General features: G+C 36.1%; 1 protein-coding gene across 2 annotated transcripts in view; it reads right to left on the bottom strand.

Moving 5' to 3' along the window:
- Positions 1-20,559, bottom strand: part of SEMA3C (semaphorin 3C) — a 179,608-nt gene that overhangs the window by 16,818 nt on the left and 142,231 nt on the right. For both annotated transcript variants that reach the window (XM_055283418.2, XM_055283419.1), the window contains 2 exons: positions 6,347-6,435; positions 2,820-2,861 (listed from right to left, as the gene is read on the bottom strand). In XM_055283418.2, the coding sequence (XP_055139393.1) occupies positions 2,820-2,861; positions 6,347-6,435 (131 nt within the window). The remainder of the gene's footprint in view (positions 1-2,819; positions 2,862-6,346; positions 6,436-20,559) is intronic.

Here is a 20,559-nt window from a genome sequence, read left to right as displayed (position 1 = left end):
AAGTTATGATTTTTTTTTCTTTGAATGCTATATCTTGGCAAAGCACAAGGAAGCATTCTTATTTTTCAAGTGTGGAAACACATTACTTTGTAAATTTGAGAAAATCTGGTTTAAAATAAAGGGCATTTTAAGTTTAGAAGGAAAAAATGGTAAATAGTAAGTACTGGATGAAATAAAAAAGAACATTTTGGTCACATGCCTTTGAAAGTTGCATGTTACTCATTAAAACTACTTAAAAATAATTATTTAGAATAATATCGGTATTTATATTTAAACATGCCTTAAAATTCTGCTTGATCCAGTGATCTTCATCGTCCTAAAAACCTCATGAATGAAGATTTCATCCTCCTTCAATTATAGGATGTCTACTGCTTCTAAGATAATGGTTTGATTCCTTTAGCTGTGCATAATATGGTTCTCAGGAGTTGAAGGAATGAGTCTCTAATTGACACTCCTTACTTTCCAAAGGACTGATATAACTCAAGTTAGCACAGAATCCGTAAGCTGAAACTTGAATAGATGCAGATGTATGGGTGTGTGTGTACTCCTCCACGTACACATACATAAACATGCACATACATATACATTTAAAAATTAAATCTCTGGAGACACCATGGGTCCGCCAGGCTCTGAAGCTCTGGAACCAGACTTCCTAGATTCAAATCTCAGCTCAGCTACAAATTTGCTATGTAACTTTTCTAAATCACAGCCTCCTCACTAGTAAAATTAGGATAACATAGCACTTACCATATGGAGTTTTTGTAAGAAATAAATGTTGTAAGGGTTTCCTCCACATAAAATGCTTGGAATAGTTTCTGGCTCATAAGTTGCTCAATGAATGTTAATTAACGATAAAAAGTATAGTAAAATATCAGTTAAACTATCAATATATGTTTTCAATTCTAATCAGTTATTTGAATCACATCTCACTCTACAATAATTTTATTCACATCAATTGACCTTTCAGAAATTGTGCTGAAATTGACTGATCTCCAGTTGAAACATTCAAACTACAAGAAAACAACTGCATGTTTCGACAATAACCATTTGTCCAGGCACATTTGAAATAAATGTTTATCAAGTAAATTGTTAAGTAATACAGCAAATTTATCAGCTTCATTAAAATACTTTAAGGATACTAGTATACTTGAGTGTAGGACACAGGTAGTTTCATTCTAGATAATATTTTTATTAATTGTACTATTTTCTGTTATATGGAGTAAAAGAACAAATTAAAAAATGAGAGCATAAAATGGATAATAAAATGGGAAACACTGAGAAAGATATTTAAATACACATAAGATGTCACTAACAATTTGTAGTCCTCTTGCACTGAAAAAATGATGCAGTATGTAGTTGTACAAATGATTTCCAAAAAGTCAAATAATTATCTTTGCCTTGAATCTCACTGTTTTAATGAGACATTTTAAATTACCTACAATTTAAGATGTTGAAGACAGATGTAATACATAACTAAATAGAGTTAAAACTTGCATACAGGATTACTATGCCACACAAATGGCTTTGTGTCCATTTTGAATCCTGCTCTGCTACTTTCTCTTTCCATTAACTACTGTAAACAAAGGGCTTCCCTGCTGACTTCAAAGACAATTCTGACTTGAGATCCGCTCCCTAGGACATTAGACCAAAATGACGAATGGCTTCTCGTTACTTGGGAAAATGTTTGTTATGCACCATACAAACATTTTTACAGATGAGATCGTTAGCTCCATTGTACCTTATTTATTTTCCCTCATAAAACTCAGTGATGTCAAAAGAGTGTAAGACTGACTATAAAATACTACTTCATCTGTAACAAACCAAATATGGTGAAGAGCTCCAGAATCATGTAATGGGGTTGTGCTAACACATAAAACCTTTATTGTGTATTCCAAGAAAAATAGGTCTCAGGCTTTTACAGACAGCATTTACTGAGGATCCACTTTATTCTAGGTAATTTATATAAATTAACTTGTTTGTGAGAAAAGCATTACCTTACAAATGTAGAAACTTAGGTCAGTGAAGTTACATGATTTGTTCGTACATTATGGTCAGATTGGGATGCAAATGCATGCCAAGCCTATTTGGAAGCCTACTCCATTCTCACTATATTACTCTGTACCTTAAAAATTTTTTTTTAAATAATACCTTTTGGGAATGGAGAGATACATGGTTTGCTCATGTATATATTGGAATTGTACTTTTTATTTCAATGATCATTGTATATTTACATGTGTAGGGACAGATCAGACAATTAATTTGAGGATTTCAATTACAGTCAAATACTTCTTTTCCAATTCCTGAACCCTTAAATTTGAGACTTTCCTTTTTTTTTTTGACATGTTTAAATCCTAGGAAATAATATCTCCTTAAAAATAAGCATAAAAGAATGCACTGCGCATTTCAAATATGTGACAACAGCAGGAACTTAGGATTGATTACTCATTCCAAGCCTCTAACAATGTTGTGATGTTATAGAGTAGCCCAAACTTTAGGCTACATTCTTCCCAGAAAGATTATTTTTATTTCAGTTGGCTTCACACACCGTAATATTTGAGAAAATCAGATACACAAAATGTTGGAATATCTTGCTGTATATATGTTCTGCTCTGACAAACTTTTATATAAAAATAAACCTATTCGGTCTTTCACTAATAGCTTGTAAGATCTACATCAAAATTAAAGGTGACTTTGTGGTATACTTTAAGCAGTATTCTTTATTTTGTTAGTACGAGAACTAATTATTCAGAAGTTATAAAATTTAATTTTTCATAATAACAAAACATTTCAATAAGCAAAGGACATAAAATAGTTTTTACCTTTTTAGATGAAATTTTCATTGTTGTTATAGGAGCATGATTCTAAAGTATTAGAAAACAACATGTTAGTTGCTCAAATATTCCTTAAAAGGATTTTACATTCAGATTTTTTTTCTATTAAACCTCAAGAAGAAATCATTTTTCTTTATATATACATCTACTTTAAAATTACTTGTCATATAAAATACATTTGCATATACTTGTCTATAAAGTACACTTCCTCTTTGGAAACTAAGGATAGAGTTGTTACATAGATATATACCTAAAGTTTGAGACCAGCCTGGCCAACATGGTGAAACCCCAGCTCTACTAAAAATACAAAAATTAGCCGGGCATGGTGGTAGGCACCTGTAATCCCAGCTACTCAGGAGGCTGAGGCAGGAGAATTGCTTGAACCTGGGAGGCGGAGGTTGCAGTGAGCCAAGATTGCGCCATTGCACTCCAACCTGGGCAACAAGAGCAAAACTCTGTCTCAAAAAAAAAAAAGAAAAAGAGTGGTAATTAAAACACACGTATCAATATAGGCATTAGAACAAAAAATGAAAATCTGAGAAGGAAATTTTTGGAATATTCAATCCAACAAATAATTCAGAATTGGATCCATGGACTCAGGTGGAGGAAGATGTGGAATGGTACACCATCTAATTCCTCCACAACATAAGCACTCTGCATAAGACACTATTGTTCACCTGCTAGTGCTGTTTTGGAAAGACATATATTAGGCTGAACCATACTAGTTAATACTCATTGTTGCAAACAAAAAATATTGTTAAAAAAGGTTATCTTTTGATAAAATGTGAATGAATGAAAGAACCCAAGAATTTTCTGGAATAGTAATATGCTTGCAAATTATTCATAACTTCACTTCTTAAAAATTATTAGTTACTTTTAATGATTAAAAATTAGACTTCTTAGCAGTGGCTCACGCCTGTAATCCCAGCACTTTGGGAGGCTGAGGCGGGCAGATCACCTGAGGTCAGGAGTTCGAGACCAGCCTGGCCAAAATAGTGAAACCTTGTCTCTACTACAAAATTAGCTGAGCGTGGTGGCACATGCCTGTAATCCCACCTACTTAGGAGGCTAAGGCAGCAGAATTGCTTGAAGCCGGGAGGCGGAGGTTGCAGTGAGCCAAGACTGTGCCACGGCACTCCAGCCTGGGTAACAAGAGTAAAACCCATTTCAAAAAAAAAAAAATTAGACTTCTGGTAAAGTGATTAAGATCCATGAGCTTTATTTGAATAACTCCAGTGGGAACAAGCTCTCAAAATCAAATGTACCTCAGTTATTTTGCTTTCTGGAGCTGCACGTATTTACCAACATTTTAAAAGGGAAAACAGTGATATCTTTAATTCTCCATTGCAACAATTTTTGATCATCCCTTATAAATATGCACACACACATGCACACACACATACAAATGCCGCAACCTATAATCAGTTAGGCAGCTACTAGTAGTTATACTTCTAATTCTAGTTAAACTCAGAGGAACTAGACTTATTGTCAGAAAATGTGGAACAGAGGACTAAAAGAAGAGATTATGGTCCTGCACTGTATAAAAACAAAGCTCCTGGTTATTCAAAGTCACATTGAATTTTCTGCAGTACATCAGTGTGACACTTAGCTAAGAAAACTTTTCAATTTAAATGCATTATTTCCTCACATGCTCATCACAGTGTGTCATACACACCCAATTATTTTTACCTCAACTCAGAAATGTGACACAAACACCATGCTGAAGACAGTAACTGTATTCAGTAACTGTGTCTCCTGACTTGGCCATATCAATCACTGGCACACACATCAGTAAGAAAACTCAGACTCTTTTTGGTGTCTCTTGGGCTGATGTCCCCCACATGCATTCTGACTGACTCTATTTTTCCACTGAGAGTTTATTATTCAAGATGATAACACCAGCATAACTCATACGACAGACCATAAGTAGTTAGCACGTGATCAGAATAACTCATGTTTCTTTCCATAACATGTATGTTTAGGTTTATGTCATGCTCACTTAATTAACATTTCCTGATAATCAAAAGGAGATATTTCAGTATTAAAAATGAAGTGCTGTTATATGACATTTTTGCTATCTTCAAGAATACTCCAGAATAAGGCACTTCATATTATTTTAGCAAGCCAAGTTCTCCCTACTGAGTTGAATGAGAAAAAAAATATGTTCTATGTAATGTGATTCTGGTTAATCTAGTGAAATAATCAATTTCTTTATAAAACAAGGCATGAAAAAGCACTTGTCTGAATATCATTAACGTCATTTTATGAGCCCGATTTTAACACACCAATCACAAAGAACCTGTGCCAAAGTTAGTCTAGCATTAAAAATTAAAAATTTAATAATGTAGTAGGAAACTTGCCAGAGTTCCTCAATTTTTTTATTTGATTCTATTTTAAATTTCTTTACACTTAAAATGTATTACCTAAATCTAACAGCACTGCACCCTACCCACTTATGTGCTTATAAAGTCAGTATTTTTGGTGACCGTGGGAATGCCTACTAATGAGTGAATACATTCTAAGTCTACACAACTAAGCAAAGCAACTTGCTGGACTAGCAAGAGTCTGCTACTGGGAGTTCTCGAGTGCTACTTTTACTCAGTCATAGGCTGACTCTGGTCTTTTGTTGTGTCTGGGCCATTGTTTCTTAATTGGTTTAGTTGGAAATAGTGTTGTGCAGCAGGACTGATTCCATGCCAAACTTCCTTTGCAATTCTAATAGCTCCTCTGCTGCGCTTTACCTATCTTTCCAAATGCAGATAAAAAGCACCACTTGAACTACAGTGACTAACACTGTGAGCAGAGAAGGGCACGGCAGGACACCACAAATCCCCTCTCCTGGCTCACAGATACATAAAGAACAGGCACTCTGCCCTGACCAGGTGAGATCTTACAGTACTGAACTTCCCTTGTGTATGGGTTTTTTTTTTTTTTTCTGTCCTTTTTCTTTTTTTATCCCAAATTCAAGGACAAGGAGAATAATACAATGAAATCTCAAGTTCTGAGTGGTAAAGAGACAACATTTGTTTTATTTAACTGAAGTGACATTTGAATTAAAGGCAATAAAATGAGAGAAAACAAAGTCGTTTTTCTTGAAATCACTGGCTAAAAAAATATGAGAAAGCTTATCTAACAATCAATAATGTGAAAGTATTTGGGTTTCAGTGGCTTGTGAAGCAAATGATAAAAGCCCTTTCATGGCAAAATCTTCCAGACCTTGACAACTAGAACTCATTTTTTAAAAATAATGATGACCACAATTCTTCAAGTTGTGATGATAGCTTAAAAACAGAAAGAATCCTTTTATGTTAAGATAACTTGAAATGTAGGAAAATACTTTGCAAAAATATTTGTTCTGTATTTCTTATTTTATCTGGTGTTTTCCTACCCTCAAAAATTCATAACATTCATTTATTTGATCTTTTATCAAATATAGTTTCCTCCCAAGTGTCTGTAAGATTAAAGAATTCCACTCATCATGCATGTTCTGAGATTAATAGAAGAGATGTTCAAACCTTAAAGACTTCCAGCTCCTCCAGAATGAGCTCGCCACTGACAGAGCTGTTAGTAGGAAGAACAACCACTTTTTGCACAGTACCCCGATCTAAATTTAAAAAAGAAGCAATGAGATGTTACAATGCTTTTTAAAAGAAAGCTATTTAGACATAGGACTACTGACTTGGAACATTATTTATATAAGTATTTAGTAATCAAAAAACATTGTATATATTAAGGCATTGCCATGTGCTGAATGTATTCCAAATCTCATAAAAATTGAAACACATGCAATTCAAGGGGAACTAATATGATTATCTTATATTTTGCACATATTGGGTGTAGCTACAACTATGAGAGAAGGAAAGAATGTTAAGTCAAAAGTTCGGAACCAAATGTGTATTCTTATAATACAATACCTAAGTTTTTTTTGTTTGTTTTTGTGTTTTGTTTTTTTGAGACAGTGTCTTGCTCTCTGGCCCAGGCTGGAGTACAGTGGCGTGATCTTGGCTCACTGCAACCTCCACCCTTCGGGTTCAAGCGATTCTTCTGCTGCAGCCTCCCAGGTATTTGAGATTACAGGTGCCCCACCACTACGCCTGGCTAATTTTTTGCATTTTTAGTAGAGACGGGGTTTCACCATGTTAGCTAGGATGGTCTCGATCTCCTGATCTCATGATCCACCCGCCTTGGCCTCCCAAAGTGCTGGGATTACAGGCGTGGTGAGCCAATGTAACCAGCCAATACATGAGTTTAAGTCTGATCATGAATATTACTTCCTCCTCCATACCAACATTATAAAGTGACAATCTCATTTTGTTAACATTAAAATGATGATTTCATTATCTGAAGAAAGATGACTACAAATGAATTTTTATAATAACTGTGTAAGTCACTAGGATTGGAAAATTCACATTTTGGTCTGTAACTATAATGGACTTTCGACATGGTAAAATGTTTCACTCACCATTCAAAATCATCTTCAAAAAAGAAACACAATTGATTTTATTTCAGGTGTGGACACCTATTCATAGAAAAGTTCTACTATTTATACAATTTTATTTGTCAGTTTGTTACAGTACATAGCTAGTCAGACATGAATAGGTGAGCAGAATCCCCCACTCCCAAACAGTAATGTCAGGCGACCAACAGGTGATGGTCAGGCAGTTATCACATGTCATGTCTCTCTAAAATAATAACTGGTTGCAGCTGGTGCTGAGGCCGGAAAACAGGGTATGGAGGTAGGGAACATAAAGCCGATTCAAACTTCAGCTTTGACAGGAAATATCCTCTCTGCAGGGCATACGCCGGGTAAATGACTTTGTAACTTCTCTTCATCCTCTTCCTTTACATAGGGTATACCCCAAATAGAGGGTATTTAAACTCCAAAAAATTCTGTAACGGGGTCTTTGAGACCCTATGCTCAGGCCTGCTCCCACACTGTGGAGTGTACTTTCATTTTCAATAAAACCCTTCATTCCTTCCTTGCTTTGTTTGTGTGTTTTGTCCAATTCTTTGCTCAAGACGCCAAGAACCTGGACACCCTCCACCGTTAACAGTGCCAGGGAAACACAGTCTCCCAGTAGATGGAAACACCTGAAACTGGTGATCAGCAGCTTCCCAGTAAGATCTCAGGAGCTGGGTGAGTGAGCTCAAGCATGTGCATTAACAGGCAAAATGGGAGAGTTTTACTGGTATATGACCTTCCTTTAGACTGGTAAGGGAAAAACGCCTCAAGTGAGCATGGGCACAACTCCAGTAAACACACTGCGCATGCTCTCCTCCCACGTGCTGGCAGGCCACCATGCCTGCGGACAGCCCACCCCAAGGCGGGAATCAGGAGAGAAGCAGCCCAAGACCCCAGAAGTATGAGAACCTGTAACACCCTGAGTCAAGGGTCAAAACTGCAAACTTGATCTCTCAAGTCGCACAATTGTATTTTTCTTCCTTTAATTCCTGCTCTAAAGCTTTTTAATAAGCTTTTACTCCTGCTCTAAAACTTCCGTTGGTCTCTCACTCTGCCTTAGGCCCCTTAGTCAAGTTCTTTCCTCTGAGGAGGCAGGAACTTAGGTTGCTGCAGACCCACACAGATTTGCTGCCAGTAACAAGTTGGCAACATGTTTCTTTGGATATCTCAAAATGTAGAGGAAATTTTGAATTAGATGATCCAAATAAGCTAAATCAAATCAGAAATTTACTCATATGTCCCAATTACAGATAGCCAAAAATTGAGATGCCACAATACATATAACAATACAGGAAATCATATTTATGTCAAGATTTATAAATGGTTTCACAAGTCATGTAAACATTATGCATATAATCATGCCACTCTACCAATCACATAAATTTTAGGTTTAAAAGACACTAGTTTAGATTTAGCAATGTGGGGGTTAAAGCAAATTTGTGAGTAATCTGGCAAAGTAAAAATATATTTACTTAAAATGTTTCTATTAACTAGTGAGTTGGATCATAACAATCAAGTTATTCCTCTTTTAAATTATACCTGTAAATTTATAATTTGTAAATATGCATTATCATCAACATAATGCACATTTTTAAATTCTATTGAAAATGTCATAAGAAGAATTAACTTGAACTGAATTGTACAGGACTTTACAACCAGAAATCATTTAGTGAGTAATACTATAAATTTCAAATCTCACATCTCAAGTTGGCTTCTATTCCACAGGCACGAGTTACTCTGACATAAAAGATTTTATCTCACGTTTATAGTTTGTGTTTTATGAATCCAATTGAAAGAGTCAAAGTAACTCTTAATAAAAAATAAACTCAACTTTAAAACACTGCAAACTAAAAAACAAAAATCCACTAAATTAAAAATAATGTTTATACAAAAGAGCAAGACAGAGTTTGCCAGAATAATGCCTGAAATCTGTAAGGATACGAAGTATAAGCACATAATCTTAGAAGTTGCAAAGCATACTCTGTAATTTAAAATTCACTTCTTAAGCCACACTCAAAACAAGTGAAAATAATAATAATCCCAAAGATTTGCAGGCTCTAGTTTTAATTAAAAAGCTCTGAAATATCTGTTTTGCAGCTGCTTCCTTAGAATTACCCCTGATAGCTGGGTTCGGTGGCTCATGCCTGTAATCCCAGCACTTTGGGAGGCCGAGGCGGGCAGATCACGAGGTCAGGAGATCGAGACCATCCTGGCTAACACAGTGAAACCCCGTATCTACTAAAAAATACAAAAAATTAGCCAGGCGTGGTGGCGGGCGCCTGTAGTCCTAGCTATGCGGGAGGCTAAGGCAGGGGAATGGTGTGAACCCGGGAGGCGGAGCTTGCAGTGAGCCGAGATAGCACCACTGCACTCCAGCCTGGGCGACAGAGCAAGACTCCGTCTCAAAAAAAAAAAAAAAAAAAAAAAAAAAAAAAGAGAATTACCCCTGATAACAACTTAGATGATTTTCTTGGAAGATAAATAATACAAGTAAAAATTAGAAGTGAAAAAACATTTGGGGATGGGGATGCTGTGCAGAGACCTGTCACAACTGAAAATGGATGCATGTGGTTGGAGGTGTTCCTTAATTTCTATTAACAACCTATTAGAATTAGCAGTGGAAACTTCTAGGGAAATACAACATACCAAAACACTTGATCTGAAAGCCATGAAACTGTGATAGCTAGGGCAAGATTTGTGTGTGTGCGTGTGTAAATGACCACAGGCATGTGTGTGCATATACGTTCCTGTTGAATATTTGTTGAATTAATTTGTAGGCATGAAGGATGAGAGAAAACTCAGAAGAATTCAGATGTAAAATCTTTGTTATATGAGCATGTTATCATAAAAAGCATGGTTTTTTTTTTTTTAACAAGTCTTAACAGTTTTATGGTTCCCTGCTGCAGTCTGTAAGAATCACTACCATTCTATGTGACAGCATAATCTACATTCTTCTTTGTTCACAGCTCTTTAAATTTTTTTATCTTTAATCATTATGGATATATAATAGTTGTACTATTTATGAGGTACATGTGGTATTTTGATATAGATATACAACGTGTAATGATCAAATCAAGGTAACTGGGGTACTCATTATCTTAGGCATTTATCATTTCTTTGTGTTAGTTAACATTCCAATTCCACTCTTTTAGTTATTTTTTTTTTTTATTTTTTTTTATTATACTTTAGGGTTTTAGGGTACATGTGCACAATGTGCAGGTTTGTTACATATGTATCCATGTGCCATGTTGATTTCCTGCACCCATTAACTCGTCATTTAGCATTAGGTGTATCTCCTAATGCTGTCCCTCCCCCCTCCCCCCACCCCACAACAGTCCCCGGAGTGTGATGTTCCCCTTCCTGTGTCCATGAGTTCTCATTGTTCAATTCCCACCTATGAGTGAGAACATGCGGTGTTTGGTTTTTTGTCCTTGCGATAGTTTACTGAGAATGATGTTTTCCAGTTTCATCCATGTCCCTACAAAGGACACGAACTCATCATTTTTTATGGCTGCATAGTATTCCATGGTGTATATGTGCCACATTTTCTTAATCCAGTCTATCGTTGTTGGACATTTGGGTTGGTTCCAACTCTTTGCTATTGTGAATAGTGCCGCAATAAACATACGTGTGCATGTGTCTTTATATCAGCATGATTTATAGTCCTTTGGGTATATACCCAGTAATGGGATGGCTGGGTCAAATGGTATTTCTAGTTCTAGATCCCTGAGGAATCGCCACACTGACTTCCACAGTGGCTGAACTAGTTTACAGTCCCACCAACAGTGTAAAAGTGTTCCTATTTCTCCACATCCTCTCCAGCACCTGTTGTTTCCAGATTTTTTAATGATGGCCATTCTAACTGGTGTGAGATGGTATCTCACTGTGGTTTTGATTTGCATTTCTCTGATGGCCAGTGATGATGAGCATTTCTCAGTTATTTTAAAATATACAATAAATTACTCTTAACTACAGTTGCCTTATGAAAAGAGACTGAGTAGAGGCTGTGTATAACACAGCTCCAAAGAAAACCGCATAACAACAGGTTTTGGTTAGAAACGTTCTGATAGATAAAACTATCAGCTCTGAAAAGAATTAAGTACTCTCAAATGAGACAACTGACTCCATATTCTCCAGTGTTTTCACTTACTATGAGAGCAAAATTTTACAGAAATCCCCATTTTCTTCTGACAAGGCCCACAACAAACATACTTTATGCATACCATTTTAAAAATATTACACAAAGAAGGGCTATAAAGCGAGCCAATAAAAAGATAATGCAGGCCGGGCACAGTGGCTCACGCCTGTAATCCCGGCACTTTGGGGGGCCAAGGTAGGCAGATCACCTGAGGTCAGGAGTTAGAGACTGGCCCGGCCAACATGGCGAAACCCAGTCTCTACTAAAAATACAAAAAATTAGCTGAGCATGGGGGCAGGCGCCTGTAAATCCAGCTACTGAGGAGGCGGAGGCATGAGAATCGCTTGAACCTGGGAGGCGGAGGTTTCAGTAAGCTGAGATAGTGTCACTGCACTCCAGCCTGGGGGATAGATCAAGACTCTATCTCCAAAAAAAAAATCCATAATGCAAAACCTGCTTTTTATCCACTTGCAATAGAGGTTACAATACCACTTTTAGTCATTTCTCTTTTCTTTTGTTATTTTTGGTCTTGATGGTAATGAGTTCCCTGTATGAGGAATACTTCTGAGGTATCCTTGGGCTGTATCAGTTACTAATAAGTAAGTAGTCTTAAGTTGCGTTCTATCCATTTTCACTCATTGATTCAGCAAGAAAGTACTGAGTGAGTTGGGCAGTATGGATGCAAACATACATAGGCATAGGACTCAAGAGTTCAGAATCTAGAATTTATGGTTTTCTGAGCAGTAAGTGTGTTCCCATTAAAATGTTAGTCATTGAGAGATAGGCATTCCAGAATGGCCATAAAACTCCCAATTACTTATGTCCACATAAAGCCATCTCCGTGCTCTTTCGTTTGAAGATGATAATATACTTATCAAATGTCTTCCTTCTGGGGGTGGTGAGAATGGTATTCCCTGAATGTATTCACAACTATAAATCCTTTTTAGTGTTCTGCAGAATTGGATTATTGCTTTTATATCCTTGGGGAAAGCACCATGTCTATGACAGTTACAGCGAAGCTGTCACTTCTTTTTTTCTTTAAACCTAACTTTGCTATTGTGTAAAACGTAAATGATAACCATGCTTTTCATAATGGCTATCTAAAAATCCATTAAGCTAAGGCTAAAGCCTAGCCAGAATCACTTCCCTTCTTTTGGCACTAACACCCTGACACATCTTTCGGAAACACCGCCTACCTCATTTTCAGTCTACCTGGTTAAGGAATGGTTTACCTCTCTTCCAGCTCCAGGGCGGCCCACATGATGTAGGCCTGGCCAATAAGAGCATACTCTTGCCCCTGTGATTCACACAGCAACTGGTCTAGAAAAGAGTGAGGGCCCTGCCCTTCCTGGGAATGAGGTAAGTGAGCTGCTTCTTCTTTCTGAAATCAGGAGCATTAAAGCTTGTAAATCTGGAGGTGCTGGAGCCATTCTTGCTACCACATGCAGACTTCATTTGAGAACAAGCAAAGCAGAGGAAAGTAGAACTGAAAGGTTATGAAGTAAGTTCCTGACCACATCATCTTAGCACAAATTCAGCTATGTTTGAGGCTGTGTTCTCGATTTCTCAGTTAAACAAAGAAAACAGTTATTTTGTTTTAAGTAGTGTGAGTAAGGTGTGTGGTCACTTTCAGTTGAAAGAGCTCTAATAAAAATTAAACAAGTAAGACATGGAAATTGCTTAGCATGGTGTCCGGCACATCAATAACGTTCTCAGTAAGTGGAAGTTATGTTTTAATTTTAGCTCCATCACTGAGTACACTTTTGACACAATTGTAGTCACTTTCTTTGACTGGACCTTAATTTTCTCTTCTGTGAGGTATAGATAATAGAGATACTCTAAATACATTAAAGCATTGTGGGAATAAGCAAGACAAATCTGCAAAGTGATTTGCATAATGCAACTCTATGCACAAAGATAACACAGCAGACTCATCAATCCATATGAGGTATTTTTATTTTCTTTTGTTTTATTAAATCATTAAAGAAAATTTCCTAGACAAGCTTCCTTCCTGCCTTATTTTATACTATCTATTTTTTTTCTAATATAAGGGAGCACAGCACTTATCCTTAAACCTTTCCACTGTCTCTAGCCAAGAAATCGGCTTGCATTTGTAAGTACAGTAAGTGTTGGCTGTCTCAGGCAAGTGATCAAACACAGCTCACTACTAAGCAGGTCATTGGAATAGTCATTTGTATATCTATCTCCTGAGTCTTATGTAAACAGTCCTAAGGGGGTTTCCCTGGAAACTCATGTGCCAAACTGTCTGCTTTCCCCTGCGCTTCTGGTTGCCTAGGGATTTGGGGGAACACTGCCTCCTTAATGAGATCTGGCCAGTCCCTTCCTCCTGGTTGCTAACCTATAAATGTATTCTAGTCAGGGCCAGCTTCATGGGTGTGTCACCCACAGTCACACAAGTTCCTGTGCTCTTCGTGCTCCTAGGTGTCAGCCTAGGCAGCCCTGTACATGATATTAGGGGTAAATTATTGCAAAATGGTTAGTTCTAGTATTAATTTAAAGTAGTATTATAAAAGATAAAACCACCATATTTACTAAAAGGCATCTCTTCCTTTTTAATAATTTTCTGAGACAACTTGCTTATTAAAATAAGGAAACATACTTTGAAAGCCCAAAAAAGAACTGCAAAATCTTCGCTTGGCAAATGAATGCTTAATAGAGATGAGGGAGGTATGAATAGACACGTCAATTATTAATTTCTATAATTATGTACTGATAATTGGCTGCCTTATTTTATGTTAAAATACCCATTCCTAATACATTTATTTTCCTGTTAGGTAATCAAACTGCTGCTACAATCTTTTAATAGTGAGTTTTAACATTTCAGAATAAAACTGAATCATGAGTTTATAAAATCTTTATTAGTTCACTGAATCTACTTTTAAAAGGTAGCATTCTGTGCATGTGTATGCCTTGTTACAGAAAATATAAAGTATTTCTAAACTGAGTTATTTAGCACAATTTCTCACATTTAGCAGGGTTTCTCACATGGTAAGCTTTGAATTGGTAATTGGAAAGCTGTAATGTTGACACCTTCAGCCTCAGCCCTGGGGCTATTAGAGCCCCAGTAGGTCATCAAGGGCATCTCAAGTGTCTGTATTTGAGGGCAGGCCTTTAGAAAGGCTGTCTCAACAAAAGCCATCTAATCATCTTCCCTAGTGTGTTGATGCTAAAGAGTTTATAGGGTCATATAAATTTGGAAGTACTGGGTTAAACTAGGTTAAACATGTTTTTTTTCTTTGTTTTACTTTTTTTCCTGCAGAGCCTTTCAGAAAAGTTAAAATACTTTGTTGTATTATGAGGAAAATAGTGTACTCAGTGCCTTTCAAGTTTATTTGCTGATACCATTAATTTCACTTGGCTCCTTAGCACCTAGAGTCATGTTCAATTATACAAACAGTTTCTCAAAGTCTGGCTTTCAGATTACCTCACTCAAAGTCACCTTGGGAGTTTACTAAAAATACAGATGCTGGTTCCCACATCACACCATAGACATAATTATTGGAGGTGCTGTATATTAAGTAAGATTTAGAGAAGAAACATGTGTTTGCTCAAACATTAAAGAATCATGAGAGACATACAGTATAATTTTTAAACCTATTTCATTTCTTGGTAGTTGTCTGCATTTAATCAAAGAGAAAGCTACCAGATTAGTTTTTAAAATATAAATATGTTACAATTTTTTTTCTATTTTTAGCTAAAATAACACATCTTCTACCACTATATTAAATTATGGACTTATTTGCAATATATTAAAATATTCGAGGGAAGTCTTCAAGCAGAATTATAATAAAGAATTTTCATATGTTTTGAAAATTAAAGTATATATATGATTTATGAAATTGTAAAAACAATGATCTTCAATAAAATGAATGATAAAGCCTAGAGTTGGCATAGAAATAAGGAAATAGAAATTTTCAAATGCTTTTGGTAGACATGTAATCAGGAAAATCTTTCTGGAGGGCAATATGACCATTAACCATGATGGAGTAATTGATACTAGAGTACTTTCCTGCAGTAAGCAAATAAAAAAAGTGGACAAAATGTATGAGGCCATTCTTTTTAGGTAACAGATAACAGGCAGTGCAAGACTAGAAGAAAGGATACTCACAAGCTAATCTTCATGATCATCCCCCACTTTCTGTCTGGGAACAATCCCGAAAGAGGTTCAGAGAGCTTGTCAAGCAGAGCATGGTGGTCCCACTAAGATGAGGAGGCAGACATGAAAATGTGGGGCAGCAGAAAGAAATCAATTCTGTGGTACAGAGTGTCAGAGAGAGGGAGGTGTCCAGAAAGTGGGTTTCAGAAACCCACATGGAAACACTGTGAGTCTGTGGTTGAGTCCTGGGCTACATATGCAGGATGAGAGCACCAGAGGTTTACCAGATTGCAGTTGCTACTTGAGAAAACTGTTCAGATAAATTACAGGTTTGGCAATTCTGGAAGAGAAAAGCTGGATGAAGTTGTTCTTGCCTCAGTCAGATCTCATTAACACCTTGTTAAAAACCCTGACATCCAGCTGACACAAGAAAGGCTGAGATTTTAAAAGTGTCATATTCTAGAGGAAGACCTAATTTAGGCCTGCCCTAACAAAACCCATAACCTAATCTGGTAAGACGTGGAAGGGAGAGATTTTGGAGTTTGAGTCCTGTGAAATTGGAGTGACATGCTTTAAGCATATGCATTCGAACAAAGAGTAGTACAAGTCCAAACAAGTGCAAAGTGATCAGCTAATAATAAAGTGCTTGCTATAATAAGAATGAACACCATTCAGAGGAAGAAAACAGAACTCAAGCTCAGGGCATTATCCATAATTTCCAGGATTCAACAACATAATTCATTATGTATAAAAAAGAGAGAAAACAGGACCAAGAGTCAAGAAGAACAAAGCTGAGATAAACCAGATGCTGGACTTAGCAAATAACAGCTTTAAAGCAGTTATTATAATTAGTATAAAAACATTCAAATAATAAAACAAATATATTCAAAAACTAAAGGAAGACATGGTTTCAACAAATTAACAGACAGGAAAATTCATTAAAGAAATAAAGACTATCAGCCAAACAAAATGGAAATTTTAGAACTAAAAGTATAATAACAGAAATAAAATATTAACTCCATGGGTTTAATAGCAGATTAAAGTATTGGAGTTGAAAGAGAAAACAGTCAATGAACTTGAAGACAGATCATAGAATTTATGCAATTGGAAGAACAGAGGGAAAAAAGATTGAAGAAGGTGAACAGATCCTCTTGGCCTGTGTGTTATCAAATGGTCCAACATATATGTGACTAGAGTTTCACAAGAAGAATAGAGAGTTTGGGGAAGAAAAATACTCGAAAAAATAATGGCCATACACTTCCCAAATTTGATGAAAAACATTACATTAGATATAAGGATTCATTAATAACCAAGTTGAAGAAATGTTTTGTTTGTTTTTTTTTTTTGAGATGGAGTCTCGCTCTTTGTTTTTTGAGACGGGCGCGATCTCGGCTCACTGCAAGCTCCACCTCCTGGGTTCACGCCATTCTCCTGCCTCAGCCTCTCCGAGTAGCTGGGACTACAGGTGCCCGCCACCACGCCCGGCTAATTTTTTTTGTATTTTTAGTAGAGACGGGGTTTCACCGTGGTCTCGATCTCCTGACCTCGTGATCCGCCCGCCTCGGCCTCCCAAAGTGCTGGGATTACAAGCGTGAGCCACCGCGCCCGGCCGAAGAAATGTTAAAGGAGTCAAACCCTGCCATATTTTATGTAAACTGCTGAAAACAAACCACAGAGAAAAATCCCTGAAAGGAACGAGAGAAAAAATACATTGTCATGGGAACAAGGAACATAATTATTGGTAAGTTTTTATGAGAAACAAGGGAAGCCAAGAAGATAATGGAATGGCATTTTTTAAATACTGAAAGAAAAGACAAAGTGAATCCACAATTCTATATCCACAAAAATACTCTTCTAAAAAAAGTGAAAACAATCAATAAAAGCGTGGAAAGTTTGTTGCCTGCAGACCTCCTGCATTTGGAGAAATTCTAAAGGATGCCTTTTAGTCTGAAGGGAATTGGTACAAAATGGAAACTCCAAAAGGAATGAGAATCCGATATGATTCTCTTTTTGTTAGTGCTAACTGGTTTGCAGGTAGAAGTTTTGGAACTGCTACAGATATTTGAGAACATGATAAAAGCTGAAATAAGAACAAAGCTGACCCATTTCTGAAAATCTTAGTGACAGAAAAATAAAACTATTTACTCTAAAAAATAAATAAAAAAGCCAAACAGACCTATATGTGGTATCTAACAGAGTATTAAAAAATCAGTATTGATAGTCTAATCCCTGTATTAAGCAGGGAATTATATTCTATTTTTAATGCAGGCCCATTATCTTTTATCTTCAAATCTAAAACTCTCAAGTTTGTTTTCTTTTTTCTTAAATTTCTTTGGTGGCAAAATCTGTCCTGACTTGAACTAATTTGGTCATAAAACCTGACCTGCACTGACTCAGGCTATTTATGGTGGTGGTTTTTTTTTTACACAGGGTTTGAAGATTTCTGTTTCACTGCGGAAATAGTACTGTGCATTATTATAGGGTGTGGTCCAAGGTTCTGCAAGTCATTTTACCTAATATATATGAATACATTACCTTTTCCTATTCAAATACTTCTGAATTCTGAGGCACATTTGGTTTCAAATAAGTGAATATAAACTGTAATTGCTTTTCTTCCTTTTTTTAAAAAAATTATTTTCTAGATTCTTTTTACAGTGAGACAGAGTTAAGTGAAGCTATAGACTGAAATGTATGTTCCTGTTTTTACTAAAATGATGGAGTGTACATCCTCAAAAGCAGATCTACAGAAGATTACTTTACTAAATCAGGATACCACTTTGATGTCTGCCCAACAGCAGTTATGTTAGAAGGAATACAACTAACTTGTATTGTTCCCTCACATGCTGAACACCGTATATGTACAAGACCGTGCTCTACGAAGGTTCTCTTTTTGCAGTTATTAATAGCCCTCGGGAGTAGATAACAATTGCTCATTAACAGACCAGTTAATGGCAGTCCCTACAATACTGCCAAGTAAATTACAAAAAAAAAAAAAAAAAAAAAAAGAAAAGAAAATACACCACCTTCTCTAGAATCTGCAATAATGTCCTCTATTTCTATTTTATTCATTCTCATTTCTCGTTTTGCACTTGCAAACAGTATAAACTAGAGTAAAACCTGCCAGCTGTAATCCTTTTTGTTTCTTTATAAAATGTGAATATAGTATTTGCCCTACACACCTGACAAGGCTGTTCAAGATCAAAGAAAAGAGCCTACGTGAACCTTTCTTGTAAATTCTACAGATTATAACTAATTTTACTCCCTGTAGTCTGAAACTGCCTTTCCTCTTATTTGTCTCTTCACCTGTTACATACATTATTTATACACTTTTGTTATACACCAGTGCTTTACTTTTATCTACAAATTCCAAACGAAAGAAATGCCACCAACATATTATCAACGGATTCATCTATGATGTTACTGAAGTTTTAAAAATATATTTTCTTTTTTTTGCTTTCAGCTTTTCCTAATATGGTGGGTACTCAAATGTAGGTGATGCTGGAAAATAATTGCATGCATATTATTCATTACCATTTGTATTGCTTACAAGTATCTGAGCTCTGTGAAAGGAGATGCTTTTTTTGTTTTGTTTTGTTCACTGCTTATTTCTAGTGAATAGAACAGTATTGGACACGTGACAAACATTCCAAATACTTATTAAATGCATAGCTATATACTAATATATATGATATATATCATAGATATGTGTGATTGATTTCAATAACAGATATTATATAGGTACATGTGTGTATGTCTCTATTGAATGCTTACTAATTGCTAGGTTGTACACTCAGGCTTATACATATTTTATCTCATTTGGTCTTTAAAGTAAATCTATAAAGTCTACTTTAAAGTTCTCCTATAAGAAAACTGGGCTTAGAGATGTTATATAATTTCCTCAACATAATACAACTGATAAGTGATAGATGGCAGGATTTAAACTTGAATGTTAAAATATATTCCCTAATCTTTCATCCAGGAATGACGTTAAAAACCATTCTAATAAATTATTTTTTACTTGGGTTTGTTGTTTTTTTTTTGTTTTTTTTTGTTTTTTAGACGGAGTCTGGCTCTGTCACCCAGGCTGGAGTACAGTGGCACAATCTCGGCTCACTGCAACCTCCACCGCCCGGGTTCAAGCAATTCCCCTGTGTCAGCCTCCCGAGTAGCTGGGATTACAGGTGCGCGCCACCACGCCTGGCTAATTTTTGTATTTTTAGTAGAGACGGGCTTTTGCCATGTTGGCCAGGCTGGTCTCAAACTTCTGACCTCAGGTGATCCACCCGCCTCGGCCTCCCAAAGTGCTGGGAGTACAGGCATGAGCCACTGCACCCAACCTTGTATTTGGTTTTATACAAGGTTTTGGAGAAGTCACAACCAAAATTAGAAATGGTGACTATGGGAACATCTCTTGATCTACATACCACACTGCCATATGTTGATATAGAATTTTACAGGTGCACACACATGCTTGCATCCATCATGGCTGTAGAAAGTTTCAGAGTTAAACCTTTAGGCAGGTTAATTGAAAAACAGACTTCTGGGACAAAGCTGAAAGAGAAATCTTAAGGCCAGTGGTTTTACTAAACTAGAAATTATATAATGAGTGACTAAGTTATGTTTTGATTTAACTGAAGCATACCAAAATATCAGAAAACAACAAAATGTTCCCTTTTAAGATTTGACTTCATACTTTATTTATTCAACTAAGGTGTCTGTCCTCATAAAAATATCTGCTATATCTAATGTGTCAAAAAGTGTTTAATATTAAAGTTTGTATATTCTGGTTCTAGAAGCAAATTTTCTCTGTGAGGGTAAAAAAAACCCCATAATACAGTATTGGCTCAAGTGATAATCCATCAAAAAATGAATTACTACCATTATTTCCTGTGATATAGCTAAAGAATATTCACATAGGGCCTCAGCAATCACTAAAATTAATATTTTAGGACTTTGTAAATTACTAAAAATTACATATCACATTTTAGTATTCCCGTTTCATTACATTAAG

This window comes from Symphalangus syndactylus, chromosome 6 (genome assembly GCF_028878055.3).
Source record: "Symphalangus syndactylus isolate Jambi chromosome 6, NHGRI_mSymSyn1-v2.1_pri, whole genome shotgun sequence".
Taxonomy (NCBI): domain Eukaryota; kingdom Metazoa; phylum Chordata; class Mammalia; order Primates; family Hylobatidae; genus Symphalangus; species Symphalangus syndactylus.
The sequence above is the reverse complement of the archived record's forward strand: the minus strand, read 5'-3'. Positions and strand labels throughout refer to the sequence as shown.